A 19,476-nucleotide genomic window follows, 5' to 3' on the forward strand; every position below is an offset into this window, starting at 1 on the left:
AAGCACAGAGAGTCTCATACAGGATAAACCCTAGGAGAAACACCCCAAGACACATATTAATCAAGCTATCAAAAATTAAATTCAAATAGAAAATATTAAAAGCAGCAAGGGAAAAACCACAAATAACATACAATGGAATCCCCATAAGGTCATCAGCTGATTTTTCAGCAGAAGCTCTGTAAGTCACAAGGGTGTGGTAGAACATATTTAAAGTTATGAAAGAGAAAAACCTACAAAAAGATTACCTTACCCAGCAAAGATCTCATTCAGATTTACAGAGAAGTAAAAAATCTTTACAGACAAGCAAAAGGTAGGAGAGTTCAGCACCACCAAACTAGCTTTACAACAAATGGTAAAGGAATTCTCTAAGCAGGAAACACAAGAGAAGGAATAGACCTACAATAACAAACCCAAAACAATAAAGAAAATGGTAATAGGAATATACATATAGATAATTACCTTAAATGTAAATGGATTAAAGGCTCCAACCAAAAGACAGAGACTGGTTGAATAAATATAAAAACGAACCCATATATATGCTGTCTACAAGAGACCCACTTCAGACCTAGGGACACATACATACTGAAAGTGAGGGGATGGAAAAAGATATTCCATGCATATAGTACTCAAAAGAAAGCTGGAGTAGGAATTCTCATTTCAGACAAACTAGACTTTGAAATAAAAACTCTTACAAGAGACAAAGAAGGACACTCCATAATGATCAAGGGATTAATCCAAGAAGAAGATATAACAATGGTAAATATCTATGTACCTCAATTAATATAGGTAATGCTAACAGCCATAAAAGGGGAAATCGACAGTAGCACAATAATAGTATGGGACTTTAACCCGCTACTTTCAACAATTGACTGATGAACTTAAAATAAATAAAGAAACACAGCTTATTTGACACATTAAGCAAGTTGTACTTAATTGATATTTGCGGGTCATTCCAAAAAACCACATAATACACTTTCTTCTCAAGTGTACATGGAACATTCGTCAGGGTAGAACATACCTTGGGGCACAATTCAAGTCTTGGTACATTATTAAGTAAACTGATATCGCATCAAGTATCTTTTCAAACCACAACAGGAAAAAAAAGGTAAAATAATCCTCCAAACACTTCAAGGCTAAACAATACAGTACTAAGTAACCAGAAGATCGCTGAAAAATAAAGAGGAAACAAAAATTATCTAGAAACAAATGACAATGAAAACTCGACTGCCCAAAACTTACGGTAATTAGCAAAATCAGTTCTAGGAGGGACGCTTTAGCAATACAATCCTACCTCAAGAAACGTGAAAAATCTCACAACCTAATCTTATACCTGAAGCAATTAGAAAGAACAAAATAAACCCTCAAGTTAGCAGAAGGAAAGAATTCATAGAGATCAGATCAGAAATAAATGAAAAAGAAATGAAGGAAATAACAGCAAAGATCAAAATAACTAAAAGCTGGTACTTTGAGAAAATAAACACAACTGATAAATCATTAGACAAATTCATCAAGAAAAAAAGGGAGAAGGCTTACGTCAACAGAATTAGAAAGGAAAAAGAAGTAACAACTGACACTGAAAAATACAAAGGATAATGAGAGATTACTACGATCAACTTTATGCCAATAAAATGGGCAACCTGGAAGATATAGACAAATTCTTAGAAAAACTCTATCTCTGGAGAGAAAATTCCTCAGAAATTAAGCATAGTGGGAACTAACCTCAACATAATAAAGCCAATATATGACAAACCAACAGCTAACATCATTCTCAAAGGTGAAAAATTGAAAGTATTTCACTAAGATCAAGAGCAAGACAAGGTTGCCGAATCTCACCACTATTAGTCAACATAGTTTTAGAAGTTTTAGCCACAGCAATCAGAGAAGAAAAAGAAATAAAAATAATCCAAATCGGAAAAGAAGAAATAAAGCTGTCACTGTTTGCAGGTGACATGATACTATACATAGAGAACCCTAAAGATGTTACCAGAAAACTACTAGAGCTAAACAATGAATTTGATAAGGTAGCAACGTACAAAATTAATGCACAGCAATCTCTTGCATTCCTATACACTAATAATGAAAAATCTTAAGAGAAATTAAGGAAACACTCCCATTTACCATAGCAACAAAAAGAATAAAATACCTACCTCAGGAGACAGAAGACCTGTATGCAGAAAAGTATGACACCGATGAAAGAAATTAAAGATGATACAAACAGATGGAGAGATATAGGATTTTCTTGGAATGGAAGAATCAACATTGTAAAAATGACTATACTACCATAGCAATCTACAGATTCAACGCAATCCCAATCAAACTACCAACGTCATTTTTCACAGAATAGGAACAAAAAAATTTTCACAATTTGTAAACACTAAAGACCTCGACTAGCCAAAACAATCTTGAAAAAGAAAAACGGAGCTGGAGGAATCAGGCTCCCGAACTTTAGACTATACTACAAAGCTACAGTAATTAAGACAGTATGATAGTGGCACAAAAACAAAAATACAGATAAATGGAACAGGATAGAAGGCCCAGAGATAAATCCAGGCACATATGGTCTCGTTATCTTTGATAAGGAGGCAAGAATATACAATATAGAGAAGACATCTTCTTCAATAAATGGTGCAGGTAATACTGGTCAACTACATGTAAAAGAATGAAATTAGAACACTCCCTAATACTATACACAAAATTAAACTCAAAATGTATTAAAGACCTAAATGTAAGGCCAGACACTATCAAACTCTTAGAGAAAAACATAGGCAGAACACTCTATGATATAAATCACAGCAACCACTTTTTGACCCACCTCCTAGAGAAATGGAAATGAAAAGAAAAATAAAAATGGAAGCTAATGAAACTCAAAAGCTTTGCACAGCAAACGAAATAATAAACAAGATGAAAAAGGACTTTCAGAATGGGAGAAATTACCTCACACCATGCAGAATGGCCATCATCAAAAAATCTACACACAAAAATGCTGGAGAGGGCGTGGAGATAAGGGAAACCTACTGTTGGTGGGAATGTAAATTGATACAGCCACTATTGAGAACAATCGGGAGGTTCCTTAAAAAACTAATAATAAAACTACCATATGAACAGCTATCCCACTCCTGGCATATACCCTGAGAAAACCATAATTCAGATAGGTACACGTACCACAATGTTCATTGTAGCACTATTTACAATAGCTAGAACATGGAAGCAATCTAAATGTCCATCAACAGATGATTGGATAAAGAATTGGTGCACATATATGCAATGGAATATTACTCAGCCATAAAAACAAAAAAAACTGAGTTATCTGTAGTGAGGTGGAGAGACCTAGAGTCTGTCATACAGAGGGAAGTAAATTAGAAAAAAACAAATGCCATATGCTAACACACGTATATAGAATAAAGAAAATATTTCTGAAGAATCTAGGGCCATGGCAGGAATGAAGACGCAGTCATAGATGATGCACTTGAGGACACGTGGAGAGAGAAGTGTAAGCTGGAGTTAAGTGAGAGATTACTTTGACATATATACACTATGAAATATAAATTATATAGCTAGTGAGAAGCAGCCACATAGCACAAGGAGATCAGCTCTGTGTTTGGTGACAAACCAGACGGATGGGTTAGTGAGGGTGGGAGGAAGACGCGAGAGGCAGTGGATATGTGGATATATGTATACATATCGCTGATTGAGTTTGTTATACAGCAGAAACTAACAAAACAATGTAAAGCAATTATAGTACAATAAATATGTTTTAAAAAGTAACAAATATAACAGAAATATGTATACATACGTATGTACATTCTGTGTAAATATATATTCAAAATATTTAAAAAAGCAAAAAAAAAAAACACCATAAGTAAATCTAGTGATACACTAAAAGGATCATACACCATGATCAAGTGAAATTTATCCCAGGCACGCAGGGATGGTTCAATATCTGCAAATTAATCAATGTGATACACCACATTAACAAACTGAAGAATAAAAATCATAAGATCATCTCAATAGATGCAGAAAATGTGTTTGACAAAATTCAACCTCCATTCATAATAGAAAATCTCATCAAAGTTGGTAGAGAGGGAATGTATATCACAACATAATAAGGTAATATATGACAAGCTCACCTCATATTCAACAGTGAAAACCTGAAAGCATGTCCTCTAAGATCAGAAAGATGACAAGGAGTCCTACTCTCACCATTTTTCTACAATATATTTTTGGAAGATTTACCAAAATGGAAAGAAACTAGTAAAACTGTCAGTGTTTGCAGGTGATATGATACTATACATCAAAAATTCTAAATACAGCACCAAAAGACTATGCGGTCTCATCAGGGGATTTGGTAAAGTTGCAGGATACAAAATTAGTATGCAGAAATCTATTGTATTTCTATACACTAACAATGAACTCAGAAAGAGAAGTTTAAAAAGAAATCACATTGACATTTGCATAATAAGGAATAAAATACCTAAGATAGATCTAACTAAAGAAGTAAATGATCTGTACTCCGTAAACTAATGAAAAAAATTGAAGATGACACAGAAAGATGGAAAGATGCACCGTGTTCATGGATTAGAAGTATTTATACTTTAATATGACTTTACTAGCCAAGGCTATCTACAGATTCAATGAAATCCTTACAAAATAGCAGTGGCATTTTTCACAGAACTGGAACAAACAACTTTGAAAATTGTATGGAAACTGAAAAGAAGCTGAATAAGCAAAACATTCTTGAGAAAGAATTACTGAGCTAAAGGTTTCATGATCTGTGACTTCAGACTATACTACAAAGCTGCAGTAATCAAAACAGGATGGTATTGGCACAAAACCGAAACAAGATTAATGGAACAGAATAGAGAGTCCAGAAATACACGTATGAGCTTATGGTCAATTAATCGACAACAAAAGAAGTAATAATCTATAACGGAGAAAAAGTTTCTTCAATAAGTAGTCCTGGGAGGACAGGACAGCTACAAGGAAAAAAATGAAATTAGAATATATTCTCACACCACATTCAAAAATAAACTCAAAATGGAATAAAGATCCAAATGGCAGATGGGAAACCATAAAACTCCTAGGAAAATACAAAGGCAGAACACTGCCAAAAATTGCAGCAGTATATCTTCAGATCTGTCCCCTAAGGCAAATAAATCAAAAGCAAATATAAATTGGATCTAATTAAACTAGTAACCTTTTGTACAGCAAAAGAACCTATTAAAAAATGAAAAGACGGCATCCTGGAGAACTTATTTGTAAGTGATATGACTTGATGGATAAGGAATCAATATCCAAAAAAATAACTCATAGAACTCGAAGTGAAAAATCCTACAGCATGATTAAAAGTGGAAAATAGACATGAATATTTTTCCAAAGAAGACACACAGGCAAAGATGGCCAACAGTCTCACGAGAAGACATTCAACATAGCTAATCAGCAGACAAGTGCAAATCAAAACCACAATGAGACACCTCACACCTGTCAAATGGCTATCATCAAAAAGACCACACGTACAAAATGTTGGCAAGTGTGGGAAAAAAAGGGATCCCTTGTACACTGGGGATATAAACTGGTATAGCCAATGTAGAGAAGATTATGGAGGTTGGTGAAAAAACAAAAAATAGAGCCTTACGATCCAGCATTTCAACTCCTGGGTCTATATTCAAAGATAATGAAAATATTTTTAAAATGTACACTAACTCCAATGTTCATAGCAGCTTTATATATAATAGCCATGATATGAAAGCCACAAAAGGGGCCATCATGGATAAAGAAAATATGGTCGCTATATACAATGGAATATTCGTCATATAAAGGAATGAAAATTTGCAGTTTGCAACAGCAAGTTTGGTCTAGAGGGTATTATGCTTAGTGAAATATGTCAGACAGAGAAAGATATATACTGTATGTCGTCAGTTACATGTGGATATAAAAAATAAAACAAATGAATTTATGAAACCAAAAAGAAAGAGACTCAGAGATATAGGGAACTATATCACAGATGTAGTGGTTACCAAATTGGAGAGGGGGTAGAAAGAGAGGCAAAATAGGGGTATGGGATTAAGACTTACAAACTACTATGTATAAAATAAGGTGCTAGGATATAATGTACAGCAAAGGCAATATAGCATTATTTTATAAAAACTTGAGTATAATCTATAAAAATCTTGTCACCATGTTGTGCACCTGAAACTAATATAATACCGTAAAACAACTATACCTCAAAAAAAAAATAATAAATGAAAGTAAAAGTTCAATAACAGAAAGACCTCTAGAAAACTTACAAATATTTTCAAATGAAATGACACACTTTAAAAACATTAATGGATCAGAGTCTTCTGCTTCGGGGAAGATGTATTTAGTATGTATTTCCCTATTCTACTAAATACAAATCCCTGAAAATTATATATAAGACACATATTTTAAAATTGTAAAGGTGAAAAGAAAAAGAGCAGCTGGGGAAAGAAGGTATCATAGAACAACAAAACGATGAGTGCTCCAGGTTTAATTATTAATGCCATATAACTTTTAAAAATTGTGACTCACTATGTTGTACACCTGCAACTTATACAATATTTTATATCAAACGTAGTTCCACAAAAATTTAAAAAATAAAAAAAAGGGAAAAAAGTTGACATCATGTAGTATATGTTAGCATCTCTTTCTCTCTCTCACACACACACACACACACACACACACACACAGATGTTCATGGAAATGTGACACTCAAGTAGAAAGGCCTTGATCTAAATAATTTCAGAATGACTAAAAATGAAATATGTAAAACTATAAAATAATTACAATTAAAATTTGAAAATATCTGGAAGTATTTTAAGGAAGGATTACTTAAATATAAAAACAAAAACAAATATAGAAATGACTCATTGGTTTAATAATATACAAATTTTAAGTTCAGTATGTCAAATATACAACAAAAATACCAAAAGAGAGGAAACAAATAGGAATAGGAGGCTGTTTCTATATGATTCAAAATTACACAAAAAACAGTCACTGCACCTCCCCCAGGATTCTCTAAGGACCTCTGAGAGTTCTCCAAGGTTCTAACTACCTTTAATTTCATGGGCACACTCAACTCTGCTCCAAGGAATTCACTGCCTTGGTGTTGGTGTTCTTCAAAGCTTTGAAGCTTTCTCAACTGTAAGAAGTGTTTAATAAAATGCCCCCAAAGAACAAAGATGTTGATATCAGGTTCTTGGGAAAACCGTAGCTGATAGAATATTTTTTAGAGTATTGAAAACTTTTATTTTCTTCTGAAAGAACTTTCATTACCTGTGTTTCCACAAAGGTCAAGAGAGTACGCATTTTGGAAAGCAATCATCATACGACTCTTGAGAAAAGTGGGTTATGAAAGGGTGGCTGGTGTTCTCTGTGGTAGGGTATGTATTCTTGAAGGAAATCCTTATATGTTGAGAAGATTGGCTTTTTGGAACATAATCAGAAGTGGAGACCAGTGTAATGCAGTGAGTAAGTAGATAGACCCTAACGTCAGACGATCTAAGTTTGTATTCTGGCTCTGCCATAGGTGTATTACTGAGTCTCTGTGCCTCAGCTTTCTCATTTGTAAAATGGAGAAAATACCTATGTCACTACGATTGTTGTGAGAGAGTATATTGAAAGGCCTTGGAATATTTCCTGGAACATGATTACAGTTACATAAGAAAGCAATATGATGTTGTTCGTGGTGGTGATGACGATGGTGATGATGATATAATGCTGATGGTGACTGCATGCATCTTCAAAGAGTATTGTTAATTTAAATGTAATTACGTCTTATAGAAAATATTTCATTTAATTTTATTAACCCATTACTACTGAGTTTTTTTTTATGGAAGAGATACAAAGAGAGGCTTTGTGAACTAGAAATAAATACTAATGGACCTTTTATAAAAAGAAGTTAGGTAGAAAAGAGCTGAGAGAAGCCTTTGGGTTTGTACAGACCTGGCTTTGTTATGCAGTTTCATCAATTTTGAACAGTTTGGTCCCGGACAAATTGTTACAATGCTAAGATCAGTCTAGAAGAAAAAGGCAAGATTTAAAGGAAAATGTTAGTAAAAGTCCAATTAAAACAACCGGTGTTCAACAAAGAGGACTGACTTTTTAACAAGATTATAGCAATGGGAGATCAACTTTGGAATGGTGGTGTGAGGACCTCAGTGACCATTCTCCCATAAAAGCTGTGAAAATACTGAGGTAAAAAAAACAACCATTTCATAAAAATATGATTTATGCAGAGTAAAAAAGGACAACTCAGAATTATCTGCCTAAGGAAAACTTCTGAACCTCAGAAAGACAATGAAGCCTGTGCATGTCAACTTGGGTTATTCCCTTTTTTTCTTCCCAGCTCACTGCCATGGTATCCGTGAAAGGGCTGCAGGCTCACAGTAAACATTGGTAAACAGTAAACAAATGGACCTCTTTCAGGACACTGTTAAGAACTCTATACCCAGAGTAGTCTATATTTTTCCAAACTCCGCAGGACTTGGAAAATCTCCATTACCAAGGTTTTGTGGTTGTTTTGACTCAGAGCTCAGCTCAGAAAAAAACACTCTCCAGGAATCATAGAAAAGTAGAAATCTCCTGGTTACTTCAGATCTGCCTACGGTTAGTGCAAACAAGTCCAACTCCTCCCCCCGCCCAAAAAAGAAACAATTAAAAGGAGGACCTAGAGAACTGGATGATCACAAAGAACTTTGAAAAGCACCGGTGAATTCCCAAGGACTTAGAAGAACACCATACACATGTGCAGGACTGTTTGCATGCCCAGGAAAGACCCCTATCACTCACCTCTGGCCTTGCGGAAATTTTCTACACACAGGAATTAAAGCTAAGGCTTTCTCATAAACTGAAATCATGCTTTCACACACAGATCCCAACAAGACCAACAACACAACCTGTTGTGCAGAGAGGGTTCTGATACCAGTGTTGTTACACTATATTATCTAAAATGTAAAATGTCTGGTTTCCGGACATTTTTGCTAAACATTTACAAAACCTACAAACAAGAAAGCATGCCACATACAAAGGAATAAAAGCTGTCAGAGGTCATCCTTGAAGAATCCTAGATGTTGGATGTACTTGACAAAGACCTTAAGTCACCTATTTTAAACACATTTGTAGAACTAAAGCAATCCATGTCCAAAAATTAAAGGAAACTATGACAAGTAGATTTGAGTAGACAGAACAAAGGATCAGCAAACTTGAAGACAGGCCAGGAGATTTTACCCAAAGACAGGGAAAAAAAGGAAAAAAAAGGAAAACGGTGTAACAAAACTCGTAAACCTGTGGCACATCATGATCAGCAACAATTAGTAGGAGTGCTAGTGGAGTAGTCTATACATCCAAGAAGCTCAACAAACTTCAATGAACTCAAAGAAATCCACGCTTATATTATAGTTAAAATGACAAAAGTCAGAGAAAATTTTGAAATAGGCAAGAGAAAAATAATTATCATTTTTAAGTTTCAATAAGATTAATAGCAGATTTATCATCAGATACCATAGGGGCCAAAAAGATATTTACATGATATCTTCAAAGAAAAGTCTGCCTCAATAATTTTATAAATAGTAAAACTCTCTTTGAAAAATGAAGGATAGAGAATAAAAAGACAAGCCACATAATGGCAGAAAATATTTGTAAAACATATACTTGACAAAGCACTTGAATCCAAAATACACAGCTCTTAAAACTCCAAAATATGAAACAAAAAACCCAATTTTAAAATGAGCAAAAGAATTGAACATAACCCGGCAAACATATGACCAATAAATCCATGGAAAGATCCTCAATAACGACAGTCATTTGGGAAATGCAAATTAAACAATAAGTGACAACCTGATACCTCTATGACTGTTGGAGAAATATTAAATATAGTTTTAACCCATGAACAACAGTTCCACTCAAGTATATACTGAAGAAAACTGAAAACATATTGACACAAAATCTTGTACACAATGTTCCTAACAGCATGACAAATTTAAAAATTGCATATACATACAGCAGAATATATTAAACAATAAATAGGAATGAAGTACTGACATGTGCTACGATGTGAGGGAAATTTTAATACATTATGTTAAGTAAAGGTATAAAAGATAACATGTTGTATGACACAATTTATATGAAATGCCCATAATAGACAAACCTATGGACAGAAAATGTATTAGTGGTTGTCTAGTCTGGGTGAGATGCATATGTGTAAGGAAGTGGAGAGAGGAGTGAATGCTAATGACTAGGGTTACATTTTGGGATGGCAAAAATAGTCTAAATTTAGATTAATATGACAGTTGCACCACTCTGAGAGTATACTAAAAAACACCGAACTTGTATGTTAAATGTGTGAGTTTTATATCTCAATAAAGCTCTTTAACAAAACAAAGCAAAAAACAAAGAATTATACCATAAAGTACTTTTTATAATTTGATAGGTTAATGAGGAGATAAAGCTATTGAGACAGTGGCTAATGACCAAGTAAAATGTTTGCTTACTTCAGACTAAGTGCCTTGATGTCAGCTTTGTCCCGTTAGGGGAGAGCAAGCAAGTATCCTTGCAATGTTGACAATAATTTCACAGAGCAATCCACAATTAGAAAGCAGGAAGCATACTTGTGCTCTATTACACCAGAGAGTTCCAGAGAATTAACGGTGTGGTCCCAAGTGCTGTTCAGAAAGGGGATCTAGGAGTTGAAAAATGGCATCGGGCCAATCTCTGGCTTGGGCTTAGGGAGCCAGGGGACCCCTGGGAACTGTACCAGTAAGAATGGAGTAGAACCCTTATCCAAGACACACAGCTCTGGGCATTTTGCCCACAGTGAGCCTAGAGCACCAAAACATCTTGCTTTCTGGAGTAACTAACAAGTTGGGTAATGGTCTCAGGAAAATGTCAAACTGATCAGAACCTGAGACTCAAATCAGAGCATAACTAAGAGTCAGTTGAGCTCTCAAATCCTTATTAACTTTGTCTTTCTTAAAGGCATTATGCTAAGTGAAATAAGTCAGAGAGAGAAAGGCAGTGCATGAAATATATCACTTAAGTGTGGAATTTAAAAAATACAACAAACTAGTGAATATAACAGAAGAGAAGCAGACACAGATTAGAGAACACACTAGTGGTTACCAGTGGGGAGAAAGAAATGAGGGCACTAGAAGTTAGGGAATCAAATGGTATAAACTGGTTTGTACATGTTACAAGGATATATTGTACAGCACAGGAAATATTGCCAGTATCTTATAACTGTAAATGTAGCTTATAACTATCACCTTTAAAAATTGTGAAAAATTATACTGTACACTTATGACATATTGTAGATCAACTACACTTCAATAATAAAAAATAAATCTGTTAGATATAATAAAAGCTATTTATAATAAAAGTTTATAAAGAAAAAATTAGATTCACCTTTCCTGAGATCTGGACAAAGTTCAGGAAAAAGGTGGAAGGTCGGATTGGTGTTGGCCAGGTTGTTAGATCCTACTGTTTAGGAGCTAGTGAGACTCTGACCAGTTCTTTCAAGTCCATTCTTTGAAGGTCATCTATAATCAAGCCTTCCACAGTGAACGATGTGTGTTGTGTCCATACAGACGATGGAAAGTCTTGTGGCTGGGAACATCTAGCTGATTGTAAAGATCTACATGAGAAACCTTCAGAGTTAGGTGGCCTTTGCCCATTCATTTTTGGAGTTTCAATGCATATGAGGAAAATTTAGAGATTAAATATGGACTAAAATTTCAACTCCTATTAAATGTTCAGAATAATTATTTTGACATTAGTGCTTTACAAACCTACATCTTCAAGTGTTAACATTTTTTTCTGCATTTTCAGATGGCTACCCCAAAGAAGAAATGATTTATAGATGGAGAAAAAATTCGGTTGAGGCAGCTGATCAGAAATCCTGGCGGCTTTATCAGTTTGACTTCATGGGCCTCAGAAACACCACAGAAATTGTGAAAACATCTTCAGGTAGGAGTTAACTTACAGAAGTGTAGATCTCCAAAAAAATATCCGACATTTTCCCCCTAATGACTAAGGCATACCTTTCCCTTTCATGTAGAATTTCTTCCTGTGTATGTTTTAAAATAATTCTCTTCGTACAACCATGATTCCTAAGTGAGGCAAAACAGCTGATTCAAAACTCAAAAATAATGTTTTAACTGGGATTGGGGAAAGGGTGACCAGATTGTCTTATATTTTTAAATCGAAACTATGTTGACTTTATGTCCATAAACCTAAGATTCTCATCCCTGACCAGATTTATATAAACCAATTTCCTAAGAGAGTTCTACAACTTAGCATATACAAAATAAACAGCAGGTATTATAATTCACAAATAAAAGAAGTTACTGTGAAATGTCCTTCAGTTTTAATTTCTAGCTTCTCCATTTCCTTTAAACAGTGTCTTAAACTTTCTCTTTAAATATATTGAACACATGTAACTAGATATAAAGAGATGTTTTAATTATTAATATCTTTAAATATATTTTTGTTTTATGGTTTTTGTTTGTTTGGTTTTTGGTAATTTCCACAATAGGAATCTATGGTCCACTATTTTTTAATTAGTTTTTTTCTGACAGGGCTTGGGAAGTAGATTGGTTTCAAGTCGACCTTTTGGCTGATCTAGTTATTTGTTAATATGAATAATTTATTGGCTTTTAAAACTCCATAATATTTTGCATCATGCGACTAGGTTAAGTGTAAATTTTAATAATTAGTGGAACTATTTTTAAAGAGCAGTCTGAATTCTTGATAGAATTCTAAATAGAGAACTACTGTTGCCCTTTGATATCCATGGGGATTCGTTCCAGGAACCGTAAAGGTATCAAAACCCCGGTTGCTCAAGCCTATTACATAAAATGGCATACTATTTACATTTAACTTACTTCCTCCTGTATACTTTAAATCATCTCTAAATTACTTATAATACCTAATACAAAGTAAATGCTAAATAGTTGTAAATAAAATATGAATGCCATGTAAATAGTTGACCCTTGAACAACACAGTTTAAACAGCAATAGGGCTCGAACCTGTGTCCCCTGCATTGGCAGGAGCATTCCGAACATCTGCCCAACAAGGGAAATTCTAGGACAGTTTTTCATGAATAGGAAATGTCTTCTTGAAATTCTTTATTATGAGTAGGAAATGTCTTTTTAAAATTTTTTAGTAATTTATGAATAGGAAATGTCTCCCTGAATTTCTTTTTCTCACTCATGGCAAAGCGAGTCTTTGCATGAAGTCAATAGAATGTATTGGCATTGATAAAAGGATGTTCTCCATCTGGTACTCTTAGCTAGCTTTCTCCTATTTATGTATATATACACATATATCCCCATATCTCTCCTCTCTTCATCTCCCTCACTCCCGCCCTCCCTATCCCACTCCTCTAGGTAGTCTCAAAGCACCGAGCTGGTTTCCCTGTGCTATGCTGTTGCTTACCCCTAGCTATTTTTCATTTGGTAGTGTATATATATCCATGCCAACTTCTCACCTTGTCTCAGCTTACCCTTCCCCCTCCCCGTATCCTCAAGTCCATTCTCTAGTAGGTCTGTGTCTTTTTTCGCCTCTTGTCCCTAGGTTCTTAAAACTTTTTAAATTCCATATATGTGTGTAATCATATGGTATTTGTTTTTCTCTTTCTGACTTACTTCACGCTCTGTGACAGACTCTAACTCCATCCACCTCACTACAAATAACTCAATTTCGTTTCTTTGTATGGGTGAGTAATATACCATTCTATATGTGTGCCAAATCTTCTTTATCCATTCATCGGTTGATGGGCACTTAGGTTTCTTCCATGTCCGGGCTATTGTATTAGAGCTGCAAAAAATATTTTGGTATATAATTCTTCTTGAATTATGTTTTTCTCAGGGTATATGCCCAGTAGAGGGACTGCTGAGTCTTATGGTAGTTCTATAGTTAGTTCTTTAAGGAACCTCCATACTCTTCTCCATAGTGGCGGTATCAATTTTTATTCCCAGCAACCGTGCAGGAGGGTTCCCTTTTCTCCACACCCTCTCCAGCATTTATTGTCTGTAGATGTTTATATAATGGCAATTCCGAAAGGTGTAGGATGATATCTCATCGTAGTTTTGATTTGCATTTCTCTAATGATAAATGATATTGAGCATTCTATCATGGGTTTGTTGGCAATCTGTATATCTTCTTTGGAGAAATGTCTATTTAGGTCTTCTGCCCATATTTGGATTGGAATGTTTTTTTGATTTATTCTGAGGGTTTGTCTTTTCACCTTGTTTATGGTTTCCATTGCTGTGCAAAAGCTTTTAAGATTCATTACGTCCCATTTATTTTTGTTCTTATTTCCATTTCTCTAAGACGGGTGTCAAAAACGATCCGGCTGTGATTTATGTCATAGAGTGTTCTGCTTATGTTTTCCTCGAAGACTTCGATAGTTTCTGGCTTTACATTTAGGTCTTTATTCCATTTTGAGTTTATTTTTGTGTATGGTGTCAGGGAGTGTTCTAATTTCATACTTTTACATGTATCTCTCCAATTTTCCCAGCACCACTTATTGAAGAGGCTGTCTTTTCTCCACTGTATATGCTTGCCTCCTTTATCAAAGATAAGGTGACCATATGTGCGTGGGTTTATCTCTGGGCTTTCTTTCCTGTTCCATTGATTTATATTTCTGTTTTGTGCCAGTACCATACCGTCTTGATTACTGTAACTTTGTACTATAATGTGAAATCAGTGAGCCTGATTCCTCCAGCTCCATTTGTCGTTCTCAAGATCGCTTTGGCTATTCGGGGACTTTTCTGTTTCCATACAAATTGCGAAATATTTTGTTCTAGTTCTGTGAAAAATACCAGTGGTAGTTTGATACGGATTGCATTGAATCTGTAGATTGCTTTGGGTAGTAGAGTCATTTTCATAATGTTCACTCTTCCAAATCAAGAACATGGAATATCTCTCCATCTATTTGTATCATCTTTAATTTCTTTAATCAGTGTCATAATTTTCTGCGTAAAGGTCTTTTGCCTCTTTAGGTAGGTATATTCCTAGATATTTTATTTTTTTTGTTGTAATGGTAAATGGGAGTGTTTTTAAATTTCACTTTCAGATTTTTCATCATTAGTATATAGGAATGCCAGAGATTTCTGTGCATTATTTTTGCATCTTGCTACTTTACCAATTTCATTGATTAACTCTAGTTTTCTGGTAGCATCTTTAGCATTCTCTATGTGACACAGTTACAGCTTTACTTCTTTTCCATTGGAATTGCTTTTATTTCTTTTTCTTCTCTGTTTGCTGTGGCTAACACTTCCAAAACTATGTTGAATAATAGTGGTGAGAGTGGGATTCTGTTTGCTAGTATTTTGTTGAGGAGTTGTGCATCTATGTTCAGCAGTGATATTGGCTTGTCAGTTTCTTTCTTTGTGACATCTTTATCAGTTTTTGGTATTAGGGTGGTGGTGGCCACAGAATGAGTTTGGGTGTGTCACCCACTCTGCTGTATTTTGGAAGAGTTTGAGAAGGATATGTGTTAGCTCTTCTCTAAATGTTTGATAGAATTCGCCTGTAAAGTCATCTGGTCCTGGGATTCTGTTTGTTAGAAGATATTTAATCATAGTTTCAATTTCAGGCCTGTGATGATCTACTCATATTTTCTATTTCTTCCTTGTTAAGTCTCAGTAGGTTGTGCATTTCTAAGAATTTGTCCATTTTTTCCAATTTGTCCTTTTTATTGACATATTTGCTTGTAGTAATAACTCATGAGCCTTTGTATTTCTGCAATGTCAGTTGTTACTTCTCCTTATTCATTTCTAATTCTATTGATTTGTGTCCTCCCTTTTTATCTTGATGATATGGCTAACGGTTTATCAATTTTGTTTATCTTCCTGAATAACTAGCTTTTAGTTTTATTGATCTTTCTCTCGTTTCCTTCATTTCTTTCTGATCTGATTTGTATGATTTCTTTCCTTCTGCTAACTTTGGGGTTATTTTGTTCTTCTTTCTCTAATTGCTTTAGGTGTAAAGTTAGAATGTTTATTTTAGCTGTTTCTTGTTTCTTAAGTTAGGATTGTATTGCTAAAAACTTCCCTTTAGAACTGCTTTTGCAGCATCCCATAAGTTTTGGGTCGTCTAATTTTCATTCTCATTTGTTTCTAGGTATTTTTTTTATCTCCTCCTAGATTTTTCCTCAGTATTCTCTTGGTTATTAAGTAGTGTATTGTTTAGCTTCCATACATTTGTATTTTTTACAGATTTTTCCCTGTAATTTATATTTAGTCCCATAGCGTTGTGGTCGGAAAAGATACTTGATACGATTTCAGTTTTCTTAAATTTACCAAGGCTTGATTTGTGACTGAAGATATGATCTCTCCTGGAGGATGTTGCATGAGCACTTGAGAGGAATGTGTTCTGTTGTTTTTTAATGGAAAGTCCTATAATTATCTATTCCACCCTGTTTAATGTATCTTAAAGCTTGTGTTTCCTTATTTATTTTCATTTTTACTGATTTGTCCATTCGTGAAATTGGGGTGTTGATGTCCCCTATTTTGATTTGTTACTGTTGATTTCCCCTTTTATGGCTGTATTTGCCTTATTTATTAATGTGCTCCTATGTTACATACATAAAAGTTACAATTTTTATATCTTCTTCTTGGATTGATCTCTTGACCATTATGTAATGGTCTTCTTTTTTCTTGTAAAAGTCTTTGTTTTAAAACCTATTTTGTGTGAGAATTTCTTCTCCAGGTACCTTTTGATTTCCATTTGCATGGAGTATCTTTTCCATCGCCTTTCTTTTTTTTTTTCATCCCCTCTCTTTCATTCTTTAGTATCCCTAGGTCTGAAGTGGGTCCCTTGTTCACAGCCTACATATCGGTCTTGTATTTGTATCCGTTCAGCCAGTCTATATCTTTTGGTTGGAGCATTTAATCCATTTACATTTAAGGTAATTATCGATATGTATGTTCCTATTCCCATTTTCTTAATTGGGTTTCTTATAGTATTCTTTTCCTTCATTTGTGTTTCCTGCCTAGAGACGTTCCTTAGCATTTGTGATAAAGCTCTTTTGGTGGTGCTGAATTCTCTTAGCTTTTGCTTGTCTGTAAAGTTTTTTCTCTGGCAAATCTGAATGAGATCCATGCTTGGTAGCGTAATCTTGTTTGTAGGTTTTTCGCTTCCATCACTTTAAATAAGTGCTACCACTTCCTTCTGGCTTGCAATGTTTATGCTGAAAGATCAGCTGCTAATCTTATGGGGATTCCCTTGTGTGTTATTTGTTGTTTTTCCCTGTCTGCTTCTAATGTTTTTTCTTTTATTACTTTTGATAGTTTGATTAATATGTGTCTTGTGTTTCTCCTTGGATTTATCCTGTAACGGACTCTCTGTGCTTCCTGGATTTAAGTATTTCCTTTCCCATATTAAGGAAGTTTTCAGCTATAATCCCATTAAATATTTTCTCAGTCCCTTTCTTTTTCTTTTCTTCTTCTGGGACCCCTATAATTCGAATGTTGGTGCGTTTAATGTCTCAGAGGTCCCTGAGACTGTCCTCACTTCTTTTTATTCTTTTTTCTTTATTCTGCTCTGTGCTAATTATTTCCACTGCTTTATCTTCCAGGTGAATTATCCGTTTTTCTGCCTCAGTTATTCTGCTATTGATCGCTTTTGAGTATTTTAAATTTCATATATTGTGTTATTCATCATTTTTTTTGCATTTTGCTTCTTCTATTTCTTTGTTAAACGTTTCTTGTATTTTCTCCATTCTATTTGTCGGATTTTGGATCATCTTTACTCTCATTATTCTGAATTTTTTTTCAGGTAGACTGCCTATTTCCTCCTCATTTGTTACATCTTCTAGATCTTTGCTTTTCTCCTTCATCTGCTGTGTGTGTCTCTGTTTTCTCATTTTGCTTAACTTACTGTGTTTGTGGTCTCCTTTTCGCAGGCTACAGGTTGGTTGTTCCCGTTGTTTTTGGTGTCTGTCCCAGTAGCTAAGTTTGGTTCCGTGGGTTGTGTAGTCTTCCTGGTCGAGAGAATAGTGACTGTGTTCTGGTTCTTCATTCTGATTTTGGTTGCTACCACCTGCTTATCTGTGAATGTCAAGCCCACACCCAGCAACACAGAGCCTTGGCCAGTAGTATTAGGCTAGGCCCCGATATCATTGAGCTTTCCTTTCTCAGAGACACCATTATTCTAACACATCCTTTCATTAATATCCCTTGTGATTTTTTTTTACATTGTTAGATCCTATAAATTTCAAAATACTTCCCTGAATGGTATCTTCCAAATTTGTTTTGCATTAGTTTGATATAGGAGTGGATTCCATGGTTTCCAGGCTTCCTGATGTAATATTCCCTTACTCTTTGAGTTCTTAATTTGAGCCAACAATTCATGACAGAAAGTTATTTCTTTCATGAACGATCTATGAGTGTTGTTTTCACTGATTTCTTTCACGTGATTTAAGAACAGTCTATTCTTTCATTGTATCTTGGCTGAGTCACAATTTCTTTCCTTCAGAACTTTGTACACATTGTTCTATTTTCTTTTAGCACTGACTGTTGTTTAGAGAAATTTGAGGCAATACTTTCCCCTTGAAAACATATGCCATATCTGAAAGACGGAAGGTTTACAATTTTCATGGTAATCACTGTGAATTTCTACATGGCTTGACTACTGACTAATATGATAAGCTACACTTTTCTGAGCTATGGCTGGGCTTAGTCTAGCTTTTGGTTATAATTTAGGAAAAAGATATCCGCCCATTAGGATTTCCTTATCAAATAAACCTGGTTGGTAAAAGTGGTACACAATGCTTTCACCATCCCAAGGTAACTAACTCATATTGCTCCAGTTATACTTTTTCATATTTACAGTTGCACATTATGACAGTTCTTAGAATTTTCAGGATTTAATTTTATAAAAAGATGTAAGATGACTCCAGAATATTTAAAACCCAGATTTGATGAAATGGTTGCTAATCACTAGTTGATTTCAGGCAGAAAATTACCCAGGAGTTTCAGGAAAAAGATATAGTCCACAGAGGAGATTGGCTTCTGAATGCCCATTTTTTCCCATTAATATCCACATTATTGAAACAGTAGTTCTAAATCTAGAGTCAAGTTCCTGGCTGTAAACAACCCAGTCATTAATGAGAGTTACAGTCATATAGAAAAATATTCAACACTATTATGATTCAAAAACCAATTCCCTTTGATATATAGCTATTGTTTTAATGGAAATGTTTATTTTCCATATAAGAAGTAATAAATCTTTGGAAAATATTTGATAAGCTATGAACATAAACATTAATTTAGCTTGTAACTCTTATTTAAGAAATTAGATACAAACTATGAATTTCTGTCATTCCTAAAAACACCAAAGATGCACATAGTATCTACAACATTAGCATGCTTTAAACACAGCTGACGTGCTTACAGCCTTCTTCTGCTAGCATTTGTTCTGAGGGTTTTACGTTTATTAATTTGTTTAATCTTCTCAAC

The 19,476-nt window shown here is 34.6% G+C and overlaps 1 protein-coding gene across 1 annotated transcript in view; it reads left to right on the plus strand.

Moving 5' to 3' along the window:
* Window positions 1-19,476, plus strand: part of GABRG3 (gamma-aminobutyric acid type A receptor subunit gamma3) — a 575,951-nt gene that overhangs the window by 538,434 nt on the left and 18,041 nt on the right. Inside the window, exon 5 of the mRNA XM_082450223.1 lies at window positions 11,839-11,976. Coding sequence (XP_082306349.1) covers window positions 11,839-11,976 — 138 coding nt within the window. The remainder of the gene's footprint in view (window positions 1-11,838; window positions 11,977-19,476) is intronic.

Source organism: Balaenoptera physalus (assembly GCF_965194825.1).
Source record: "Balaenoptera physalus genome assembly, chromosome: 2".
Taxonomy (NCBI): domain Eukaryota; kingdom Metazoa; phylum Chordata; class Mammalia; order Artiodactyla; family Balaenopteridae; genus Balaenoptera; species Balaenoptera physalus.